The following is a 23,911-nucleotide window of genomic DNA, read 5'->3' on the forward strand; positions in this document are numbered from 1 at the left end:
CTTAGGGAACTCACAGGCAGGATCCCCTGGAAAGCCAGTCTGAAGGGGAGAGGAGTCCAGGAGAGCTGGCTGGACTTCAAAGAAGCCTTCCTGAGAGTGCAGGAACAAACTTTCCCGATGTGCATGAAGACTAGCAAGTATGGCAGAAGACCAGCTTGGATTAGCAGAGAAGTCTTCAGGAAAATAAATCACCAAAAGGAAGCTTATAGGAAGCAGAAGCTTGAACAAATAACTAGGAAAGATTATAAAGGCCAAAGTGTAATTGGAGTTGCAGTTAGCAAGGGATGTGAAGTGTAAGAAGGGCTTCTACAGGCATGTTGGTAGCAAGAAGAGAATCAGGGGAAGTGAGGGTCCCTTACTGAATGGGAGAGACAAGCTAGTGACAGAGGATGCAGAAAAGGCCTTTTTTGCCTCCATCTTCACAGGCAAGGGCAACTCCCAGACTACTGCACCAAGCAGCACAGTTTGGGGAAGACTTGAGCAGCCCTCAGTGCTGAAAGTTCAGGTTAGGGACTACTTCAGAAAGCTGGACATGTATAAGTCCATGGAGCTGGGTGGGATGCACCCAAGGGTGCTGAGGGAGTTGGCCAATGTGATTGCAGAGCCACGGGCCATCTTTGAAAACTCGTGGTGATCAGAAGAGGTCCTGGATGATTGGAAAAAGGCAAACATAGTGCCCATATTTAGGAAAAGGTGGAAGGAGGATCCAGGGAACTACGGACCCATCAACCTCACCTCAGTCCCTGGAAAGGTCATGAAGCAGGTTCTCAAGGAACCCATTTCTAAGCACTTGGAGGAGAAGAAGGTGATTAGGAACAGTCCCTTCCCCCGCACAGTGTGGCCCTGATCCCTGGTCGGGGTGGGGTGGGGTGCACTCCCCTGCTGGCCTCCACATCCTGCTGCTTGCTCTCAGGCAGCGTCAGCGAGGGGCACGGCACGTCCCAGGCCAAAGCCAGTCCTGGAATTACCTGCTCCCAGGAGATGTCACGTCCCTGAAGCCTGCTGCATGGCAAACCCCAGCTGTCCCCCGGGTGTCAAAATCCACTGTGCACATTGCTGACTGCTCTGAGAGCAGCAGACGTGCATCGCACCAGAAGTTGAGGTCCGGACCCTGGGCTACAGCCCCGCTTGTTTCTCAGCTTTTCCCCGGGTGCACAGGAGGGGAAGTCAGGGGTGTGGGAGGCTGGATCCCTGTCCGACAATAGAGGACGAACAAGGAGGCTCTGGGCATGAGGAACCCATGGGCCATGTCAAGAGCCCAGGTAGACCTGACCCCTTTCTTCCTAGATCGCTACTATGATCTTGCCCCAGGGTCCTTGCAGATGTGTCCCTCACCCAATCCAGCTCGGCGTCCTACCCACATCCATGACGCCCTGCGCTGCAACGGTCTGTGTTGGGGACAGCAAACACACCTCCACACACCCCAGCTGGAGAGCCAGCACCCTCCTTAGCCTCCTCACCCTGGCCTCCAGAAACCTAACCCAGCTCTTCCCATGTTTTTGCCAGTGGTAGCCATTGCCAAGGGACCTGGCCCAGCTGCAGAAGAGCAGCTAAAGCAGAAGGTGCAAAAACCTGGTTCTGAGCAACTGCAGAGGGGACCTTTGCAGACATGACAACTCGCTTTGCTGGGAATGTAAAAAAGGCGATCGAACCCGTCGGGTAAAGCAGGAATGCCATCCAATTAAACAGCGCACAACGCCTGAATGGAGGCATCCTAAGAGAAGACTTTAAATTAGATCATGCACATAGGGATTAGCATGGCCATGTCCTAAAAGCGTTAGCAGTACTGACTGACATAACTAAAGGCTCTTTTTCTTTGCTGTTAAGTTTCTTAGCTAAGGTGTGAAAACAAAGTGGCCTCGTCTGGGAAGACGGTAGCTAAGGTGAAGAGGAATCAGTGTGGCGGCCAGGGGCCCTCCCTGATGGCAAAGGAAGGGGTGAGCAACCCTCCTTCTACTTTCCCAAGGACGTAAGCATGAGCGAATTGCTACCGCCAAGCTCACAAGAGGCCTGCTTCACTCCAGCCCCAAATGTTTCAGTGACAGAAAGAAACTGGACTCAAACCAAACAGAGAAGAAACAATTATTGGAATATGAGAACCAGCCTCATATTGACTGTATGCAAGGCTGGGCTGCAGACCTGTGTCTTGCCTCCTCTATCAGGCTCCAGCCTGCCAGTTCACCTGTCCCCCAAGTACCAAGGTCCAGACGAGGCGTGGAGCTCTGCCTTCATCTGCTGCTTCTGAGCACAGCCGCCCTCATTGCCACCTGCTCCTCCCAAGTGCAAGGATGGGGATTTCCTGGGCTTCCAGCTGCTGCTATTCCCAGTGCACTCCAGGCAACATAAGTCCCAGATCAGGGGTAAGCAATTGTTTTGGGACACGTAGGGCGTTTTAGTGAGCTGCCGAGCTGGGTCAGCATTCCCCCACAATAGCTCGCCAAAACTCCCTAGTTGTCCCCCCGTGCAGCCGGGTGGCTGGGATGGGGCTGCATCCAGGTGGGGATGGGGATGGGGATCTTGAGGCGGTGCAAGCAGGCAGCTGGCCCCGGCTCACAGCCACGAACTGCGCCGCGCATCCCTGCGACGGGAGCCGGTTCTGTGGGCAGGGGCGTACGAGGAGCAGATCACGGCTCTGCCGCAGCCCTGTGCTGTCACTACCCACGGTCCCGATCCCCAGTCCTGCCGCCCACCCACCCACAGCCTTGTCCCGTCTGTCCTGGTGCCTGTGCAGGTCCAGCTCGTCTCAGTGGAGATCCTGCCCGCCCGCTCCGTGCGGTGCCTCTGGCCGTAGGTTTGGGCGTGCACTGCTGGGGCTGCCAGGAAATCGTCTGGCCTCTGCACCACCCCAGCCCCGTCGCACCCCCGAGGGTGGCAGAAACAGCCATGCATGCCACGGTTTGGGCTGCCCCTCGCACCTGGGACAAGTGGGGCCAAGGGACCTGCTGCAGACCAGACAAGTTGCCCTGGCTGTATTTTACTCACCCCTGTCCTAGATCATCCCTGCCCAGCGGCTGTCCACCCTCTCCTTGAACACCACCAGAGATGAAGAGTGCCCCCTTCCCGGGGCACCTCTGCCCCTGCCTCCTTGCTCTGGCAGTGAAGGAGCTTTTCCTGACCCCCTGCTTGGCTGCAACTTCCAGCCACTGGTCTGTGCCCTCCTCTCCACAGCAATGCAGGAAAGGCATTTCCCCCTTTTTTATGGCATTTGAAGGCTGCTGTCGTGTCCCCCCTTACGGCCTTTTTCTGCAAGCTGAACGCACCCAGCTCCCTCAGCCTCTCCTTGCGCAGCTTGGTTTCCAGGCCCTTGATCATCGTTGTCACCCACTTCTGGACCAATTTAAACACCAGAGCCCACCGTCACCTCCCAGGTCTGTCACCTACAACTCCTGTCGACGCGCGGCCCACCTCTGTGTGTCGCCAGCAGTGACACTGCTGCAAACAGCTCCAGGCTGGGACAGCCCCTTACAAGGGATCCTGCTCCTCATAAAGGGCCACGACCAGCTCCTGGAAGCCACAATAGGAAAGCAGAAAGGAAGCAACAATGCACCTTTGGTGAGAAGGCAGCTAACGGCATCGGCAGGAGCGTTGCCAGCAGGTCGAGGGCACTGATTCTTCCCCTCTATTCGGCATTCACATCTGGAGTCCTGTGTCCAGCTGTGGGCCCTCCTGCTACAGAAAGGATGTGGACAAATTGGAGAGAGGCAGCAGAGGGTGACAAAAATGGTTTGGGGACTGGCAGACATGACTGGTGAGGAGAGAATGAGGGAACTGGGTTTATTTAGTCTGCAGAAGAGAAGACCGAGTGGGGATTGAATAGCAGCTGTAACGGCGCTGAAGGGTTTGCTCAGAGCGTGCAAGCCCAACCTGGGTATTTGCACTGTTGGGATGGGGATTTGCAGCAGGCTGTTGTACAGGGACGCAATAGCCGATATAACCAGCTTGGAGCTGAGGGTTGCAGAACGCGTGCACGCGCGTGGGCAGCTGTACCTCCGGGGTGGGAAGCCGGGGAAAAAGGAGAGAGCGGCTGCTGAGAGGGCTGAAGGAGAGTAGCTGAGGTCTGCAGCGAGAAGTTTTGCTTACCAGATTGGTTGTGGATTACTTTGCATTTGGCAGAACGATTCTGTGCAGTTCTAGCTGACTAGGTGTACGTACATACCTGTTATAAGTTGCCTGAGTGTTAAAGTGGTTAACCTAATTATTTCCCCCCTGCCCTATATAAGTATACTTTCTTTTATTTGTTAGCGTAGATTATCATCAAGCTTATTGAAAATATCGTGTTTGTTATTTATGGGATGGTGAACCTGTTCACTTCTCAGTTACTGTTGTAAATAATAGACGATTGCATTTAGTGTGTGGGCTGGTGCAGGGAGAGCCACGGGAGAGCGCTCCAGAGGGGTGGCTCCCAGCCTGTGAACGGAGTGGGAATTGACCGATGCAGACTGGCCCCAGGATCCCGAAAATGTGGACGTGGCTGCAGGTAGCCCCACTGCCAGGGTTACACAGCCGTCACCTCCCTGCCGGGGGCTGCAAAGAGGATGGCGCCGGGCTGTTCTCAGTGGGGGCAGGTGACAGGACAAGGAGCAGTGGGCTCAAGCTGCAGTAAGGGAAGTTGAGGTTGGATATTAGGAAAAAACTTCTTATGAGGAGGGTGGTGAAGCACTGGAACGGGCTATCCAGAGAGGTGGTGCAGTCTCCATCCTTGGAGGTTTTGAAGACCCAGGTAGACAAAGTCTTGTCTGGGATGATGCAGTGGGGGCTGGTGCTGCTTGGAGCAGGGGGTTGGGCGAGATGCGATGTGCTGAGCTCCCGCCAACCCTCATTGTCCGATTCTAGAAGCAGGCAAGACCCCCACCCCCCGAATCCCAGGCTTGCATCACAGCCTTGGAGTCCCAGCCCACTCGGTCGTGAGCTCCCACGCTGGGCTTTCCCGGACGGCTGGTGCGCAGGATCCAGCCCAGGGGCTGCCTGACAGAGGCGAGGAGCCTGCGTCCTTGGCGGGATTCTCCTTTATTGCTGGTGCCCGCAGTGGCTGTGCCAACAGACGGGGTCTACATTACAGCCTAGATCATCGTCAGCAGAAGCTCAGGAAGCCTCGTGGAGGCAAGGGCAGGTGAAGGTGCCAGTGCCCGGGGTGGGGGCAGACCACGTCCCACCCCGAGCCCTGTGGAGACGCTGGCACCGGGGCCCTTGCTGCGGATGGGGACCGGCTGCAGCGATACCGGTCCTCCAGGAACCCGACTTATCCCCCGCACGGCGGAGAGGGGCTACGAGACGCAGCAGATGTTGGCAATTACAAGCAGGGGGCTGATTGCGCGTGGCAGTCTGGGGGAAGGTCCCATACCCCATGGCAGCCACACACCTGCCCCAGCCTGGCTGGGAACCACTGCCCCCGGAAGGAAAAGCCGTAGGGTTTATTGCACACACCCTGGGGCCAGGTTGGAGCTAGTCTCCTCGAGAGGGGACAGGTCACGCCTGCCTCTCGCACCCCCTGGGCTCTCCAGCATGGCACGGCGCGGGGCAAAGACCCTGCGATTCTCCCTCCCCGTGCACAGGCTAGCCTGGGAGTCCGGCGGCTCTTCCTCGCCGCTCTCCCCCCAGATGCGCTGGGCCGAGCCCCGGGAAGCTGGGACGGTGCTGGGGGTCCTGGCTGAAGCAAAGGGAGGCAGCGAGGCGGGGCGGGGGCTCCAGCAGGAGCAGACCTCACTCGAGCAGCTTCACGTAGTTGGCTGGGAAGAGGCCGACTTTGCCGCGGCTCTGGCCCCGCCACCAGCCCTCGTCCACCATCTCGATGTGCGTGATGGTGTCGTTGGGGTCGAAGGAGATCTCGTCGTCCCCCTCTGCGAACACCAAGCAGGCCGTGAGTCCCCGGGAGGCAGGTGGCAGGGTCCAGGACCCCTCCCCGTGTCCCACCCCAGCACCGGCTCCAGGTTTGGACAGTCTGAACTGGAGCCTGAATCCACCCGCTCGCAGGCCGGGTCTGCGGCCGTCGGGCACCAGCGGAGGAACGAAGCAGCCTACGTTGGGGCTGCAAGGGGGCTTAATCCCGGATGCCTGAACCCGAGGAACCCCCCCAGCAGCTTCGCCATCCTTCACTGCATAGCTTCCCTCCCTCTGCTCTGCAGCCACTCAGCGCCCCGGCACAGACCCACCTCCTTGGTAGTCGTACAGGGCTATGGCACGGATCCCAGCGATGTCCACTTCGTACACGTTCTCAGCCTCTTCTGCAGGAAAGCACAGGCCAGGTCAAGCCTGGGCCGCCGGTGTGACCACCCCACTCCACAAACGAGCTCCCCGGTCCCCGGACTTCGCTGCAATCTCCTCGCTCCCCGGTGTTAACGACCCTCTGCTCTCGCATGGTCTGGATGCTGCATTCATCAAGCTTTACTTTCTCCCACGGTTTAGTATTAGTCGCTCCCTTGACATTGCAGCCCTGAAGACTGCTCTTAACTCTGGCTACAAGCATCAGCTCAGGCGTGGGAGCGTGAGCTGGGGTGAACATGCATCGGCGGGGGGGGGCATCCCTCTGGATGCATTTATGAAAGCAATTTACATTTCATTTGAGTAACATGAGGACTCAATAAGCAATGTCTCTGGGCTACTTTTGGCCTGGCCAGTTGTGCATTTGGGCAGAATCTGCTCCAGCAAATGAAGGCATCTTCCCATGATGTTACATTTCTTTTTCTTTTGATCTTACAGTCTGTGCTACACCCCTCGGCTTCCGGCCTATTCGTAATACTCCTAGTTTCTTTCTAAGGGGCGAAAAATGCCTTGTGTTCTACGTACGATGCCCCTCTCTGTCTGCACCCCACTTTCCAACATCCTTGATCCACCCATGGAGGCTGCTCCCTCTCCCTAACCCAGACCCAGCCGGAGCCGGCCCAGGGGCAAGAATGGATGCACCCCCAGCTTTGCCCGTGGCAGCCCCTGTGCGAGCTGCGGCCCCCCTCTGATGGGGCAGAGGCAGGAATTGGTGCTGCGGGGTCGTGGCACCTGCCTGGATGCAGGGTGAGGCCGAGTGTGGCTGCGCCCATGGCTCGGGGCAGGGAAACACTCGCTCCCACCCTGCCATGCACCCATTACTGCAGCTCCGGCCAGCAGCGGGGCTCCCCGCAGCGATACGCAGCCCCTGGGATGCTCCGGCTGGGACACCGCACACGCTTGGACACGCAACCCACCGGGGCAGGGCACGCTCTGTTCGCCATGCGGCTCTGGGTCAGAAAGGATCTCCTCGTAGTCGTCGCCCTCGTCCTCGCCCGTGGGCTCCGGCAGCTCCTCGTAGTCGGCGACGCCACCGTCGTCGTAGTCCGAGGGCTCGGGCACTTCCTCATAGTCTGCGTCCAGCTCGATGCTCTCGCTGTAGACGGGTGGCTCTGGCTTAGGCACCTCCTGCGGCCCCCCAGGCTCCTCGCCCAGGTCTGCGGGGCGTGGGGGCAGCGCGGGGGGCTCCTCCTCGTCCTGCGGCTCTGCCTCAGCCTGGGGAAGGAACCGGGGGTCACCACTCCCGCAGCCCCACGTCTCATCGGGGCAATGCTCAGCCCCAGCCAGAGCTCAGGGCTGCCGGCGGTCCAGCCTACGTCCACCCTCGCAAGCGTGGGAATACCTCCGCCCTGCCATTGCCGGAGCTGGAGGCTAATTAAAATTACGTTCTGCTTTCCAACAACGAGAAGAGACAGACACGAGCCCCGTCTGCCAAAGCAAGCTCCCCGCTCCCAGCGGGGGGACAGGAGCTTCCCGTCCGAGATGACAGAGCACGGGGCTCTGGTCCCCCCCGCCGGGCGCACGCGGCCGCCCCCCCCCCCCCGCAGTCCCACGTCTCTCCGCCCGGTGAAGTGGGGGTGCTTTCCCGTCCCCCACGCTGCTCTCCCCTGGCCACGGCTGTCCGTGGCATCTCCCGGGGCCAGACCCCCTGGCACTGGCACATACCTGCTGGGGCACGGGCACGGGCACGGGCACGGGCGGCGCAGCAGCGTACTCGGAAATCCTTTTGGGTCCCGGAGCTGGTGTCGGGGGGACCGGCTCCTTGGAGACCGCTGCAGCCTTGGGGGCTTCCTGCGGGGACAGACGTCCGAGGTGTCAGCTCCGCCGCACGAGGCCCAGAGCAGCTCCCACCCCTGCTCCCGATGGACCGGGTCCCGTGAGACCCTCCTTCTCCACCGCGGGACTCGGCCCCACGTCCTGCCCTGAGCCGGGGGAGAGAGTCACGCTGTGCCCCGGGAGCACGTGCCAGCAAGCCCGGATCCACACTGGGGAGGGTCTTGTTGGGCACGAGGCCGGGGCGGGACATACTGGGATGAGTCCAGGCCAGACGCCCCGGGGACGGGGGAGGCTCTGCCTGCAGCTGGGCTGATCCCACCCAGGTCGGGCGTCCCCGGGAGCGGGGTTCCCGCCTGGCTCCGGGCTCGGGCCCCTCACCTGCTGCCGGGCCTGGGCCTGCCGCTCGCGCTGGTCCCGGGCCTGGCGCCGGGCCCGCTCCTCCTCCGCCTTCTTCCTGCTCTCCTCCTCGGCCGACTTGGCCATGCCCTCGAACCGGGACTTCAGGCTGCTGGCTCCGCTGGACGCTGTGAGCAAGCAGAGGCGGCTGCTCAGGAACGGGCTGGCCCCTCGGTCTGCCGAGCCCAGCGTGGTCCCCCGCGCGCCCTGCCTGCCACGCCGGCCCCCCGCTGACCGCCTGCAAGCCGTGGTCTTCTGCTCCAGCTCACCCAGCCCGTGCCCAGCGCACAGCCCCCGGCCGCCGGCACTGGGGGGCGAGGCAAGGGGCAACACCTCTTCCCAGCGGCAGAGCCCAGGGGTGGGGTGTCCTCGGGTCTTACCGGCCTCCACGGGTTTGGTTTTCTCATAGGAGGAAGTCGGTGCTTCCATCTCGCTGAAGCCAGCCGCGCTCTGCCGGGGGAGACAACAGTGTGCCGCGGGCCAGAGCCGGCCACCACCCCAGGGCACAGCCAGCAGGACACTGCCCAGGGCCGGCCGGCTCCCGGCTTGTCCGATGGCCTGCTGCAATGAGGGTCTCCCCTGGTCTGAGTGACCCGACCCAGAGCCAGAAGGAGAGCCTTGACCATGACTGGGGAGACCCGGCTGTGCTGCTACCCAGATCTCCGTGTGCTCGGAGCTGTTCCTCATTAGACAGGGCTGCTCGTGTGGCCCTGACGTGAGGGGTGCCCCGCGGAGGTGCCTGGTGGGCTGGGAGCTCCAAACATGTGGTCCCAAGATAAAACCCCTGGAATAAACCTGTTCTGCAAGCCAGAAACTCTCCAGCGACTCCCCCCATGGCCTTAACGGCACTGCTGGAGCAGCGCGTGGAGCGGACAGCAGATGTGCCAAGTGCCGAACGCACAAGCCCCCGAACACGGGGGGCTGAGACCACACTGAGATGGTTGGCAAAGACCTGGCACAGTCACGACATGCATGTACTGGAAACAGCTAAGGGAGCAGGGGAGGGTCCCTGACGGGTTGGGCCAGGGCGACCAAAGCAAGCAGAGGATTGCATTTACATTGCAAAGCAGAACCTGGAAGGGGCGAGAGGCTGGAAACACCTGAGAAGAGACAAAGACGCCGAACGCATGAGAGGTGCTGGTGGGTGATAGATATGCGAAGGAGCAGACCTTGCCGGGACAAGACACATAAAACCTGCCAACACTTCTGCACTGCTCCCACAATAACTACACCCCACAAGAGACCAGCAGCACTCCTGGGTCCGAGTGCCGCACCTCCAGAAATGTGACATACGTAATAAATAATGCGAGATCTCTCACCCAGCGCATCCAATGCCCAGATGGAAACTACGTAGGCGAAACCGAACAGCTGCATACAGAACGAGCACACACCAAAAACCTATCCGAGACAAAAATAACCAGTGCCTGGTGGGTGCACATCTCTCAAGACCACCTCTCCTGCTCCAGTCTCAGATTTAATCCTCAAAGGGAATTGACAAAACACCTTTCACAGACAAGCCAACAAACTTCACTTTATCAACCTACTGGATACAAGTAATCACAGACTAAATATAGATGCTGGATTTATGGTACAGTATAACCTGCCTGCCATCCGATAACCCCAGGTGACCTCTCTACATTTCACCAGCTACACCTTATCACCAGTCAACAGTTTATCACACTTGCTCATCTTGCACCTATTAACCTACATCTCTGCCGATCTTCCCAGCCACGTGTTTGCATTTTCACAGACCTGCATTTTGCATGGTGCCCACCTGGGAGCATGCACGCAACACCAGCAGACTCTCCCTATGCCTGAAGAAGGGTGTTTGTGCCCAAAAGTTTGTAAAGAACAATTTCTCCAACTATTTCATTGGTTTAATAAAAGATATCACATCCATCCAAAGAACCTTGTTTGCCTACATCCTTAGACCAACATGGGCTACACCCAACACCCCCAATGCTATAGTCGAGCCACCCAAGGGGGAGACAGAGGTGCAGATTTGCCTATAATAACCCAGTAAAGAATATACAGGAAACAAAAGGTATCAACCAGCCTGGGCACCAAGGGTCATTGGACTAAAGGGCTCCAGACAGCCCTGTTACTGGACTGTGCCCCTGGACATCCCAGTGAGACCTGGGACTGTCTGATCAACAGCTCAGGGAGCAAGGCTTGCTGGTGAGGGAACCAGGGCATTTCTTAATCTAGGGATGCTTGTACACATTATTGGGTTTCTGTACCTAAAGATATCCCTGAGGTTTATTTCACTCTCGCAATGTACCACGAGAAATGATGTTACGTTTACATGATGTAACACGTTTAAGACTCACAATTGGTTAATGTGCTATTATTAGTAAAAGGGTTGTAGGTTTTATTACCGAGTGGTAATAAAACCAGCAGATAAAAGGAGGAGCCATAGTCATCCTAAACCGTGAAGACTACATAAAGGAAGCCAACAGACAACTCTGACACCACTTACTACAAAGAGCTACAAGAAGATCCTACTCCCCTTTTCACCAGGAAACTCAACAACACCATCAAATCATTTCCATCAGGACTACAAGAAAAACTGCAGACCTTAATCCCCCCAGTACCCAACCCAGGAACCTTTTACATGCTCCCTGTAACCCACAAACAAGGGACCCCTGGCAGACCTGCCCAATCCAACCACGGGACCCTAACTGAGGAAATCTCAGGTTTTATCCAATCAACCCTAAAACCGCCTGTCACCCAAAGAGCAAGACACTACAGGCTTTTTACTGAAACTTATAAACACAGACCACCTTCCCAGCAACACCCTCCTAGCCGCCACGGACGTTACCAGCATATATATATATATACACACCGACATCCCACACCAGGACGGCATCCAAGCCTGCCTCACATCGCTACAGGAACAAGATTACAACTCAGAGTACAGCCCCAAGGACATTACTGCCCTTGTACGCTTCATCCTCTCACACAACAATTTCACTTTTAATAACCAGCACTGCCTTCAAACCACGGGCACAGCTATGGGCACCAAAACGGCCCCACAGCACGCCAACCTTTTTACGAGCCACCTGGAAGAAGACTTCCTCAAGGACTGCACCATCAGAGCCTCGCTATACTTAAGATATAGCGATGACATCGTCATCGTTTGGGCTGAAAACCTGCGATCCCTGACTGAGTTCCATCAGAAATTCAGCAATCACCATGCCTCCCCCATCCGACTTGCTCTTGAGCACTCCAGCACCAACATCTCCCTTTTAGACACCATGATCAGGATCCCAAATGGTGAAATAGAGACCATGTTATACAAAAAACCCACAGACCATCATACATATCAGGCACATTTCTCCCAAGAAAACCACTCTCTCTCCCATCTCTCTGTCCTGATCCTCAAAGGGAACTTACCAAACACTTCCCGGAGATGAGCCTATGAACTCCACATGATCAACCTCCTGGACACTAAAAAGCATGGACTGAACATAGACGTTGGACCTATGACACCTGACAGCTGACTGCCCAGGGCCCCCTCGTCTCTGCCCCGCACCCAGTCCGTCTCACCCACTGACTCCTCAGTCTACATCTTCTCCGACGGCCCGTCTGGGCTCGGGCTGCTTTACAATTTGCTTGTATTGACACACTCCAAACCTTTCAGGATGCAATTACAGGCGCCCCCACCCCGCTGTACTACAAACTGTAGGGGCAGGGCAACGAGCCACCAGCAGCCCCGCAGCTTCCTGGCCAGGCCACGGCAGCAGCTGGTCTGCAAAGCGCCTCCGGCCCTCTGACTGCCGAAGACATCTCCAGCTCCCCCGAGAAGCACGTCTCTTCCGCTTTGGAGAAAGAAGGAAGTTCGGGTGCACGAGAGCTGTGCTAGCTCATCCAGGGCTTTCCCACCACATCCTTCCTGAACTCTGGCACCGGGGTCTGCTGCTGCGTTTTGGGCACGCGGACAAGAGCTTTGCTTCTTTCCTCTTCGAGCACTGCCCCGATACGGCCCAGCATCACGCGCGCTCGCCCCGGCTTCCAGCTCCGCCGAACGCAAGCTGCCTGCCCTGCCCCGCGAGCCCGATCCCCTCGTCCCTACGCACGTCACGCCATCAGACACGGCCTTTTGCTGGCTGCTCGGCAGGCCGCTCACTGCCACCTCGGTCCCGACAGTTTGCAAGGCCAGAGGTCGCCGGGCTCCTGCCTCGTTCGTAGTCACGCGGTACCGCTGGCACGCGGGCAGAGTGGGCCCAAGAAAGGGCGTGACAGAGGGGGCGCAGGACAGAGGTGCGGCCATCCCCACCGTGCCCGCTGTCCATCTCACATGGCTCCCGGTCAGGGCGGGCTCCTAGCACCCCCCGGGGCCGCCCCCGTGCCCAGCTGCAAGGCAGGGGCTCAAGGACACGGCCGCGAGCTGCGGTGTGCGGGGGCCTTACCTTGTCCACTCTGTCCTTCTGCACCCCGTAGCGACCCCCAAAGCCCTTGGCGTAGTCTGCAACACACAAAGGGCTCAGGCCACCCTGGGCCGCAGGACAGCTCCCGGAGACGTCCCCAGAGAGTTCGGGGAGGGACCGTCCACTGCCCACTGCCTCCAGCCCGCACCCGCGCCCACAGGGCCCAGCGGCCCCGGGGGTCCCTGCCCCACGGCCTCCCAGCCCGGCACCAGTCTAAGCCGCTCGGCCTGGCCCCTCGCACCCAGCCCCCTGGCCCGAGGCCGGCGCTCACCCGTCTGGGACTCGTGCTGCTTCAGCTGCTCCTGGTGCTCCCAGCCGAGGGCACATTTGTCCTGGCGGTCTTTCTGCACCCCAAACTTCCCCCCGAAGCCCACGGCATAGTCTGCAGCCACGGGTGTGAAGACAGACAGACAGGGAGACAGGCAAGAAGGGAAGGCGTCAGTGCTTCCTGGAGGGGATGGCGGTGGGGACCTGGGCTCATGGGGGCTCAGACGTTTCCCGGGGGAAAGCGCCGAGGTCGTAAAACCAAGGCAGGCTCCTGCCCTGTGCCCCGAGAGGGGCCGTGGGAGAGGGGGAGCACGCACGGCTCCTCCACCATCGCCCCCCCAGCCCGGGGCAGGGGTGTCACCTGTCCCCAAGCAGCCCGCAAACGAGCTCCCATCTGCAACCCCGGGGCGCCTCCTCCCCACGGCCTTCCTCACCGATAGGGAGGACTCGCCACACCCGTCTGCACGCAGCTCCGGCCCTGCCCAAATGCTGACCGTCTGGGCTCCTCCAGCACGACGTCACGGCCAGCGGTGCCCCCACCCCAGTACCCTGCCCCGGGCGGGCCTGGCGGCGTGCTGGACGTGCCCCGTGACCCCGGCGGCTGCTCCGGCCTGACCTTTCTGCGACTCGTGCTTCTCCGCCTGAGCCTTGTAGTCGAAGCCCACGGCAGCTTTGTCCACCTTGTCCTTCTCCACGCCGTAGCGGCCTCCGAACCCCTTGGAGTAGTCTGCAACACACAAAGGGCTCAGTGCACCCTGGGACGTGGGAGAGCTCCTGGAGGCAGCCCGGGGAGGGACCGTCCACTTCCCACCACCCACAGCCGGGACCAGGACTTCTGCCTCCCACCCGTCCCTCCAGCCCGCGCCCGCGCCCACAGGGCCCAGCGGCCCCGGGGGTCCCTGCCCCACGGCCTCCCAGCCCGGCACCAGTCTAAGCCGCTCGGCCTGGCCCCTCGCACCCAGCCCCCTGGCCCGAGGCCGGCGCTCACCCGTCTGGGACTCGTGCAGCTTCAGCTCCTCCTGGTGCTCCCAGCCGAGGGCACATTTGTCCTGGCGGTCTTTCTGCACCCCAAACTTCCCCCCGAAGCCCACGGCGTAGTCTGCAGCCCGGGTCACGGGTGCGAAGACAGACAGACAGACGGGGAGACAGGCAAAAAGGGAAGGAGTTCGTCTTGCCTGGCACTGACGGAGGCGGGGGCTCGGGGTCATGGGGGCTCAGACCTTTCCCCGGGGAAAGCATCGACGTGGCAGAGCATGCGGGGGGCCACGGGAGAGGGGGAGCACGCAGCACCGTGCCAGCATGCACAGCTCCCCGCGCAGCCCCTCAGCCTGAACCGGTCCCCGAGCACCCCACACACGAGCTCCCATCTGCAACCCCGGGGCCGCAGGACGGGGTGCCTCCTCCCCACGGCCTTCCTCACCGGCAGAGAGGCCTCATCGCCCCCGTCTGTCCCCAGCCCAGGCCCTGCCCAGCCGCTGACTGTCTGAGCTCCCCCAACACGACGCCACGGCCAGCAGTGCCCCCACCCCAGTACCCTGCCCCGGGCCTGGGGACGTGCCCGGTGACCCTGGCGGCTCCGGCCTGACCTTTCTGCGACTCGTGCTTCTCCGCCTGAGCCTTGTAGTCGAACCCCACGGCAGCTTTGTCCACCTTGTCCTTCTCCACGCCGTAGCGGCCTCCGAACCCCTTGGCGTAGTCTGAGGGAGACGACACGTCAGGCGAGGGACGTGGGAGGGAGGGGTGTCAGCAGGGCTGGGTTAGGGTGAAGGCAGGGGACCGGGGTGCAGGGGGACTTGCCTTTCTGGGAGGAGTGTTTCTCCACCTCACCCTTGTACTCGAACCCGAGCGCTGACTGCAGGGAGGAGGGAGAGCGTTGGTCGTGGGCACAGCGGACAGAGCCCAGGGCCTTTGGACTAGGCTCTGACAGCCCCGGCCCCTTCCCTGCCCCTCACTCCCAGCCTCCTCGGTTGTGCTGGGGTCCCGCATACCCCCCGATCGCCTCTGCAGAGAAGCCAAGCACCTGAGCACCGCGGTTTTGAACGCGTGGTGCGGATGTCGTGAGAGCGTCACGCCAGATGCCGGCAGCACCCCCGCTCTCCCCATCACTGGCCCCAGGAGCCGGCTGGTGAACCCCAATGTCCACAGTGCCCCAGATCAGATCGTGTCCGGCCCCCCATCATGGAGCCACGACCCCGGCAGCACCCTGCCCATCCTACCTTGTCCGCACGGTCTTTCTGGACGCCGTATTTGCCCCCGAAGCCTTTGGCTGCATCGGTCTGAGATGAATGCTTCGCCACCTCCGCCACGTACTCGTGGCCCAGAGCGCTCTGGGGGGATCGAGGAGGGCAGCGTCACACCGAGCAGACAGACGTATGGGAGCCAGCTATGCCCGGAGGGACACAGACAGGGATGGAGAGAGCAGGTCGGGCTGGAGTTGGCCACACACCATCCCTGACTGGCCCACGACTGTGTCTGGACCCCAGCTCGGCTCTGAGACACGTGGGGTAAAGGTCCTGGGCAGCTCCCTCGGGTCCGACCCCACGCGGGGGTCTCATCCAGGCCCTGCCCCAGCATCAGGGCACTGCTTCCTGGTAGGTTCGCGAGCCACCCTAGTGACCCCTCCAAACAGGCCAGCACCCCGACTTCATCCCTCTCCCCTGCCCAGTGCCCCGAGGCAGGGCAGACTCCACCCTGCGCCCCCTCCGTGGCCGCGGCCTGGCTCTAGCATCTAGCCATGGGCCCAGCCCAGGCCAAGGAGGGTGAGAGCGCCACAGCCCCCAGCCACGGCAATGGTCTGCTAATGCCAGAGTCCTGCGGTCAACACGGGCAGTCCAAGTTTGGACCTCGTTAGGATGCGTGGCAGACAAGTCACCGGCAGCAGCCCGGTGCCCACCACCTGACTACGCGCAATAAAGACAGGACGGCAGCACGCGCCATCGGCGCTCCCGGAGAGTGAAACTACGGGCAAAATGCGCTGGGAGGGGAAACAGAGAAAAATATAAATGAGAACAGCTGAGTCTTTACGTGATGCCCCGAAAGCCATGACCCCACAGTCGAGGAGGAGGACGGTGTTATCTAAAGCCTGTCTTGACCCGATGGGAAAGAGAAAGCAGCCAGTCAAAGTCAAACAGGAACATGTGAGAAGTGGTGGGGGCAAGGGGCACAGATAGCAATCGCTGCAGTCGGTGGGGTTACAGTGTAGGAAGCTACAGCAAATTGCACCGGCTGGGTCCATAAAAGAGGAGGTTTCCATAGGTAAATTCAGGACAAATCCCAGTGGCACAGGCCCTTTCCTCGTGGGGGGGAACAACAGACTTTTAGCGATGCAGAAACCGCAGAACGGTTCAAAGCAATCCCGTGTTTTCCCTGGAAAGCAGCGGGCTGCGCCGAGCTGTCTCACGAGAGCGACGAGCCGCTCTCCAGCCCCAAGGAGCCGGAAGGACGGCCCGCAGGACGGCCTGTTCAACACCGGCAGCCCCGTGCGACCGGCCCCAGGAGGCCTCGCGGGGCTGACCGGGGAAGTCCCCGGCGCCCGGCAGGGACGTTTAGCGAGACTCGAGTCGGTCTGGAAGCCGGGCGAGCGCCCGGAGCCGACACACGGCCAAGCTGGCGAGACGACCCGCGTCAGCCCGGCATCAATGCCAGGGAACAAACACAATGAAGGCGGGGACATGATTAAACTGCTGAAGAATTAAAGAACGGAAACAAAACGCCTGCCAGCCGACGTGTGCTCGCGGGAAATTGTTTTCGAACAGACCTGAGACGCTCTTAGATGAGACCCTGAGCATGAGCAAGACAGGTAATGGGGCGGACGTGACAGCTTGGTGGGGCGCGATCCTCCGGTTAAAACAATTTGCGCCGAAGGATATCAAAGGAGCGCAGGTTAAATGGATTAAATCTTCGTGAGTTAATGCTGCTAAAGCTACAGGCACATGGTGGCACGGACTGAAACTGCCCGGGAACGGGTCTAGCGTTGGATGAGTTGGGAGCATAGGAACTATTTTGGGGCCGGTTGTCAGGAGTCCTTATTGGATGTAATGGAGCCGGTGCCATGTAAACACGGCTTCGTGTTCATGGTGTTTGCTTGAGCTGGAGTGCTGGTGCTCACTATTTTGTCCTTACAGTTGACACAGAGGCTTTTCCAAAGACCTCCAAAGCTTTCAGCTTTGAGGCGAAGTTGAAAACCTGTAACATTTGCACCGATGGACAACCCTGACAGTGACTGGCCAGAGCCAAGGACAGCGCTCGCGGCCAGGGAACGTGCACAAAATGCTATCGATATTGTTGCACTTACTCAGGAGAGGGGCAGCTCACAGAGCATGGTGGTGGCTCTTGTTTTTGGAAAGAAAAAGCCAAAAAAGACACAGCCACAGTGTTGGGTTTGCTATCAGGACCAAGACGGGTATTTAGAGGCCGGGACATCTGCTTGGCATCGACGAGTGTCTCACGACCCTTTGCCTCCCGCTGCCCCACAGACGACACGACGCAGCAGCTGGTGCATGCGTCCTGACCCTGGATGCAGATGGCAAAACAGAAGACGAACCGTAATCTGAACTCAGACGAGTCTTGCCATCTGTCCCCAAAGACGATCATTCTTGGCAATTTCAGCGTTGGAGCAGGCAGCGCTTGAGCTGTGGAAAGGAGCACTGAAGAAATGAGGTATTAACATCAGTACCTGGGAGACTTGGTCTGGGCTGCAGAGAGAGTGATCCCACCGGGTGCAGTTTACCAGTCAGGTGAGATGAGACTTTAAGGCCTCTTTTCTAGCCCTGTCCCCAGACAGGGTGAGCAGAGGGGACCCTGCTCCGGTGCGACAGCGGCTACTGAATAGCACACCGGTCAGCTCCAAGCACAAAGTGACCGTCGTTGTCATCACCTCTATGCAGGGGCTTCCAGTAAGCACCAGCACTTGCCTCATCGCCATTCACCCATTGCCGTAGGACTTGCTGTGGGTGGAAGATGCTTGCATGCATCTGTTCAACGTGCCAACACTTGCAGGTGGCACAAAGAGGGGTGAAGGCAGAGGGGGTTGGAGCAACCCGAATCACCCAGTGAGCTGGACCTGTTGGGGGTAAACACACTTTCACATGCCCACGTAGGAAGGCTTCAGCTCTCTGGATGCACGCAGCAGTCTTCGACCCTCTGAGAGGCTGCCAGAAAGGAGGACAACAACTGCTCTCCTTCACTACAGAGGGCAAGATGTGAAGCCGTAGCTTTGAAATGCAGCGAAGTAGGCTTAGCTTCAATCTCAGGATAATTTCACCATGGAGGCAATGGGACAGACGGCCCAGGGCAGTGGTAGGATCGCCTTTCGTTTTCAAGAGGAGGCTGGAGAAGCATTAGACAGGGGGGATCTGGGAGTATCTTTACTGCTTTTGCATGAGGGTTGGACCAGGTGACCTTCCAGGTCCCTACGATGCTAAAATTATACACCTTGGGCAGAGGTCCCCAGTTAATGGCCTGTGGGTGATGTGTCACCAGTGAAACTCTCCAACACCGCTTGGGGCCGCAGCAAGCGGAGGGAACCAGGAGGAGCTGAGTGTGATACTGTGATGCTAAGAGATGACAGAGGATGACAGTTTAATTCGGTGCCAAAGAAGATCGGACAAATTCAAGCAAGGTGGGTACTAGCCATGACCGTGATGGCTCCAGCCTATAAATTAGGACTTCCCAGGCCTCTGAATGCAGGAATTGGCGAGGGAAGAGAGCAGGGGGCAGATCACCGTGGATAGGTTTTGTAATCTTCCCCTTGGCTAGGAAAAGAGGCGGGACCATAAAATCCTGCAGGACATGGACAAAGCAAAGAGAAAACTATTGTTCCCCAAGTCCTAAAATACTAGAACAAGGGGGCACACCCCGAACTGAGCAGGAGATGGGCTTAAAACTAACTAGAGACAGTACTTTTATAGTCAGTGTATTGTTAACTTGTGGAACTCCTTGCCACAGGAGGCGGGAGAGGCAGAGAGCATCATGGGGTTCAAAGGGGGACTGGGTACATTCAGGGGTGACAGGTCCTTTCATACCTAGGAAACAACAGCTGGGGACATATCCTCCGGCATCTCTAAACCACTAATGGGGGGTAGAGCCCAGGGAGGGTATGGCAAAGGGTGGAGATATCCACCATTGAGCTGGATGGGCCCATGGACTACCCAGTCTGGCATCTCTTATGTTCCTATGATACTCCCAGCGGTGGGTGGTTTGCTCAGTGCTGTTGTCCTTGGGCCAGGAGACGTCGAGGACCGCGGCTCTGGGAAGAAGGCCTACAGACATCCCTTCCTGGACAGGGGCTGGATCTGGACAGAGCAACTCTGAGATGGCTCAAGGGCTGTGACCAGCACCTCACTGCAAGCACCCAGCACGGTGCCAGGGCACGAAAGGCCAACAGCACATGGGGATGCGTGGGGGAAGCTGCACGGGCCAGTCCTGGGGTGGGGGAGAATGGCTACCTTGGCACAGGAAGGAGAAAGCACCTGGAAGCAAGAGAGAGGGGGGCAAGGAGCTCGGACTATTTACTTGGTCAGAACGAGGAGCAAGATCGGCCTTCGTTAGCACGCCCCAGGTGTTAATGAAGGACAAGAGCGTGGGGCTGGAGACTGAAACCATAGGATGCATCCTGGGAAGACGGCTCCTTCGTCACGGCAAGGGAACACACAGGCGAGGGCATGTTTCCGTGTCCCCAAGCCTCCCCGGCCAAACCTGGGTGACACTCCATGGCTGGGTCAGACTGGGCAGCCGGCCTGGCCTCGAACCCGGGGAAGGAGCAGGCCTGTCGCCTCGTGCCCCCGGGTAGCTCGCTGGTCTCCTGCTCCCGCCAGACAGACAGAGACAGGCAGACAGGGCCAGGGAGTGGTGTAGCGAGCCGCCCGCTGCCCTTACCTTGTCCATCCTGTCCCGCTCCGTGCCGAACTTGCCCCCGTAGCCGTAGGAGGCCTTGGGCCCCGTGGCCAGCTCCTTTTTCTTGAGGACCTCATGCTCCTGCGACACTTTGCTGCGCAGCTGGTGGATGCTGGAGAGACGCCGGGGGTCAGGGCAGCGCCCTGCCAGGCTCGCAGGCCCCAAACCACCCCACGGAGCAGAGTCTGCGGCGCCGCCCACCCAGACCTGCCGCCAGGGCGCTGCGCGGCCGCCTGCCCCGCGTGCCCGTGGCCTGGCGCTGCCGGGGGGCAGCCCCGACCTGCCGCCAGCTCCTGGCCCGGGGCCTCATGTCCTGGAGGGCAGAGGAAGTCAGGACCCCCTCTCCTCCGGGGCTGCTGCCTTGAGCCATCCGTGCCCTCCCGGGGCTTTTGTTCCCTACAGGCTGCAGCATCTGCACCGACGCCGGGGTTTGGGCCGGAGGCACGGGCCAAGGGCCGAGCTGGGTGCAACCCCATGGCCCCCAGCAGCTCCCGGGGAAACCCAGGGTGGGGAGACAGTGATGGGCAAGAGGCTCCTCCATGCCGCCCCAGCCCTCCCCTCCCCCCCGCCGCCAGCGCAGCTGGGTTGCAAAACTCCTTATTTGGCCGATTTCGGCTTGCGGCGCCACCACCGCTTCCTCTTCCTGCAATGAGCCGTCACCTTGGCAACAGCTCGCTTGCACCCATGCCGCTCTTCCCCCCCCAGCACCCGGCTGGCCCAGGGGGCCGGTTGCCCCATTTGCCCCGCCAGGGTCATTGGCACCCCGGACCCCTGCAAGGCTCAGCCCCCCATGCCCTGGGCCTGGGGCCAGGGCTGAGCCAAGGTCCTGGACAAGAGGCGGTGTCCAGAAGCAGCCAGGCAGGACGGTGCCCGCCCCACGCCCCTGGCTGCCACGCCACGGTTGGGGAGAGGCGCCTTGCAGGTGACGCCCCTTGGCCGGAGTCGGCTGGGGGACTCACTTGATGTGCTCGGCGCGCCCCGAGCCCTCGATGGTCTTGGCCCCCCAGCGCTGTTCCTTCTCCGAGATGTCGTTCTGCAAAACAAGCCCGTGGCTGTGAGAGGCCGACCGGCTGCCTCGGGCATGGCGCAGACCGGAGGCAGAGCCGGGAGAGTTTGGGAGCTCCCCCAGCTCCTGGGACTGGACCGGCTCCCCCGGCCCGGGGAGGGCACCCAGTTACCCCAGGGTAACTGCCTGGGCCGTGGCTCACCTTGCCGTGGGATGGAGCAGGTGCTGCCATGTGGCACTACCCCAGGCTAAGCCCCTTCGTGCAAATGCACGGGTGTAATATCCCCCGGGGCAGGGGCATCTGTCTAAAATCATGGGTCCTGCCAAGCCACGTGGCTGCTCCCTGCATCCCTGCCAGCTCCCAGGGGTCTGGAGACGGTGCCTGCTCCACGCGGCTGCCCCGGGATAACGGCCATGTGTCTGCCACGGCTCATGGGTGACACCCCACGGGAGCACAAGACCAACGTGTTCTGCACCGGGGTGAGCCTGGGCCCTGTGTTGCCACCTCTCAGGTCCTCTGGAAACACTCTGCCCCCCACCCCGCCCCACCAGGACCCCAGACCTGCCCGGAGCCCGACCCCGGCCCAGCTCTGGGCACCGGTGGCTCACCACGAAGTCAGGATCAGTGTCCCAGTCGTCTCCTTGCGCCTCCACCTTCACCGAAACGTCATGCCCCACAACGGACTTCCACATCTGCATGGGGAGAGTGTGGCATCGTGGGTAACGACCCCCCACAGGCCTCCCAAGAGCTTTGTGTCCACACTGTGGGCTGCAACGTGGCTCCTGGAGCTGGCAGGTACCTGACCTGCCTGGCATGGTCCCCAGACCCCACTGCCCACATGGGATCTTCCTCCCACTGCCCCAGGGTTGGAGGTTCACCCAGCTAGCTCCTCTCCATCCAGCCCTGCCAGGCATCACCACTCCTGCCTGGGGGTGACCCCTGGGGCAGGCAAGGTCGGGGGGCAAACGCAAGGCTCATGGGCTGGCAGTGGCCCATGGAGGCATGTCATCTGCCCTCCCAGGGCTGGAAGGACGGAGCAGGGGCAGGAGCCCCCAGGGGTTTGCATGGCCTCATGGTGACTACAGCTGCAGGAAGGGCCAAGCCATTGCATCCTCCCAGCAGCATGGGCCCGTGGACCTCCGATAACTCCTGGCTGGAGGGGAGAGGAGAAGACCCCTGCCCCAGCTCATGGGGGAGTCATTTGTGACCTCCCCCCAGATCTTCTGCAAGGGACGAGCTCCTGACAGCGTCCGGCCCAGCTGACAGCACTCGCGGCCCAAACAGGAACCGGGTGGGGGGCGCGCCAGGCCCAGGCCCGGCGAAGGGGAAGGGGAAGCGCCGGCGACTGCGAAGTGAAAGCCTGAGGCCTACAGGCCGCAGCTTGTCCGCGCTGGCTTCAGCGCTGCTCGGGGAGGGGCTGGGGCAGAGGGAAGGTCGGACGGCAGAGCCGAGCCACGCAGATGCCACGGCTTCTCGTTGCTTGGGCCCGAGGGGCGGTGGGACGCTGGGGGCTCCAGGGTCCGCATCCGAGGGTCTGTTTGCTCAGCGCTGACTAAAGGGCCTTGAGGATCCCTCCAGCCCCATCAGGCCCCGGATGCCAGTCCCTGACCTGCCCCAGCTGCCAGCCCCCAGGCCACGCAGGGAGCGTGCCGTGCAACGCGAAGCAGGTCTCCGAGCGCAAGCTGCCACTAGTGGCTCTGGGGACACAGGGAAGCAGGGGGGACTGAGCCGGTCTGTTGAGGCGGCTGGGCTGCGTCTACACTAGGGCAGCTCACCTAGACCGGGCCTCTAATATCCAGTAGCGCTGGGCCTGGCTGAGCACCCTGCCCACGGCTGGACACGGAGCCCCCCAGCCTGACCCCACCCGGATTGGTGGGGGCTTCATGCTCCATCCCTGGGGGATCCCAGCCATGGAAAACGCAGCTCTCCCTCCTTGCAGCCTGGAGTCCCAGGGCCCGTAGTGGAGCGGAGCCCGACCCGTCATGCTGGGCGTAGGGAGCGTGGTACAGACCCGGCACCCCAAAAGCAGGCACCATCCAGCCCGTTCGCACCAGCCCCGCCGGGACCCGCAGCCCGGCTGGGGGCCTGCCACACGCGGCAGCCTGAGGGCTCGGGGACGGTGCCAGGGAGCAGCTGCGCAGGGGACGTCGGGGCAACATCTGGGCAGGGAGTGACCCCTGGGGGGGCAGGGGGATGCACCCCTGCAGGCCTGCTCCTTTCCCCACCCCGAGCCCCCTTGAGTCTCCTACCTCGGCAGCTGCGTCACCCGCTGGACGCGGCGGCTGCTGTCTGCCGAGGCACCTGCCGGCGGCTGGGGCTGGGCCTCCCCGCGAGGTTCCTGTTTTAGCTCCAGGCAGCTTCACTTCCTGCCGCCGAGCCCTTGTCGAGCAGCCGATGGACTCCCGCCGTGCCGCAACGCCCCCCACGCGCAGCCGGTTTCGGGGCGAAGCAGGGGAGAGCGGAGGAAGGGGGGAGATGCCTGGCCTGGACCTGCGGCTCGAGGGCGGCGGGGGACTCGTTGGTCACCTGCAAACCCATCCACGAGCCATGGTTGAGACGGGCCTCGAGTGCAGGGATTGTGGCCACCACCACTGCCTGGGGCTGAGCCCACCCCCAGAGATGCGAGCACCCCATGAGCTGCCATTGGTTCGCGGGTGCACGCTGTGGCCGCAGATGGGGCTGAACCGGTCTGGCCCCAGGAAGGGCCTGGTGCTGCCCGGGGGGCCACGATCCTCTGGCCAGGGAGGGGCGGGCCACACGAGGAGCAGCCGCTGGCCTGGGGTTCGACAAACCATCCCGGCCCAGACAAACCATCATCTAAACCCCACGCGAGACGACTGTCAGCGGCAACGACGGCATCCGGTGCATCCGCCGCGGGGCACG

The 23,911-nt window shown here is 60.9% G+C and overlaps 1 protein-coding gene across 2 annotated transcripts; it reads right to left on the reverse strand.

Moving 5' to 3' along the window:
• Window positions 1-4,990: 4,990 nt before the first annotated feature.
• LOC149865357 (src substrate cortactin-like) lies at window positions 4,991-23,363 on the reverse strand. 2 transcript variants are annotated; one of them, XM_090041426.1, is made up of 17 exons: window positions 23,278-23,363; window positions 21,637-21,720; window positions 20,981-21,054; window positions 20,004-20,133; window positions 15,344-15,454; window positions 14,925-14,979; window positions 14,714-14,824; window positions 14,116-14,226; window positions 13,744-13,854; window positions 13,132-13,242; window positions 12,843-12,898; window positions 8,811-8,880; window positions 8,413-8,558; window positions 7,924-8,049; window positions 7,176-7,473; window positions 6,150-6,221; window positions 4,991-5,837 (listed from the first exon to the last, which is right to left on the reverse strand). In XM_090041426.1, exons 2-17 carry the CDS (start codon window positions 21,718-21,720, stop codon window positions 5,701-5,703), a joined length of 1,803 nt encoding a protein of 600 aa, XP_089897552.1. In that variant the 5' UTR covers window positions 23,278-23,363; the 3' UTR covers window positions 4,991-5,700. The 2 variants fall into 2 exon arrangements, with proteins under 2 accessions (XP_089897552.1, XP_089897551.1); XM_090041425.1 differs by lacking the exon at window positions 23,278-23,363 and having other exon boundaries at window positions 21,637-21,726.
• Between the last annotated feature and the right edge of the window lie 548 nt (window positions 23,364-23,911).

This window comes from Crocodylus siamensis, chromosome 4, assembly GCF_052110815.1.
Source record: "Crocodylus siamensis isolate JL-2025a chromosome 4, ASM5211081v1, whole genome shotgun sequence".
In the NCBI taxonomy this organism is placed as follows: domain Eukaryota; kingdom Metazoa; phylum Chordata; order Crocodylia; family Crocodylidae; genus Crocodylus; species Crocodylus siamensis.

Excerpts from the sequence above, each read along its gene's own strand:
- LOC149865357 (XM_090041425.1), bottom strand. The coding sequence starts at position 21,726 with ATGCAGATGTGGAAGTCCGTTGTGGGGCATGACGTTTCGGTGAAGGTG. Across the intron at positions 13,855-14,115 it reads GCTGCACGAGTCCCAGACGG|ACTACTCCAAGGGGTTCGGA; the intron begins GTGAGCGCCGGC and ends TGTGTGTTGCAG. Across the intron at positions 8,881-12,842 it reads AGAAGGACAGAGTGGACAAG|AGCGCGGCTGGCTTCAGCGA; the intron begins GTAAGGCCCCCG and ends CTCCCCCGGCAG.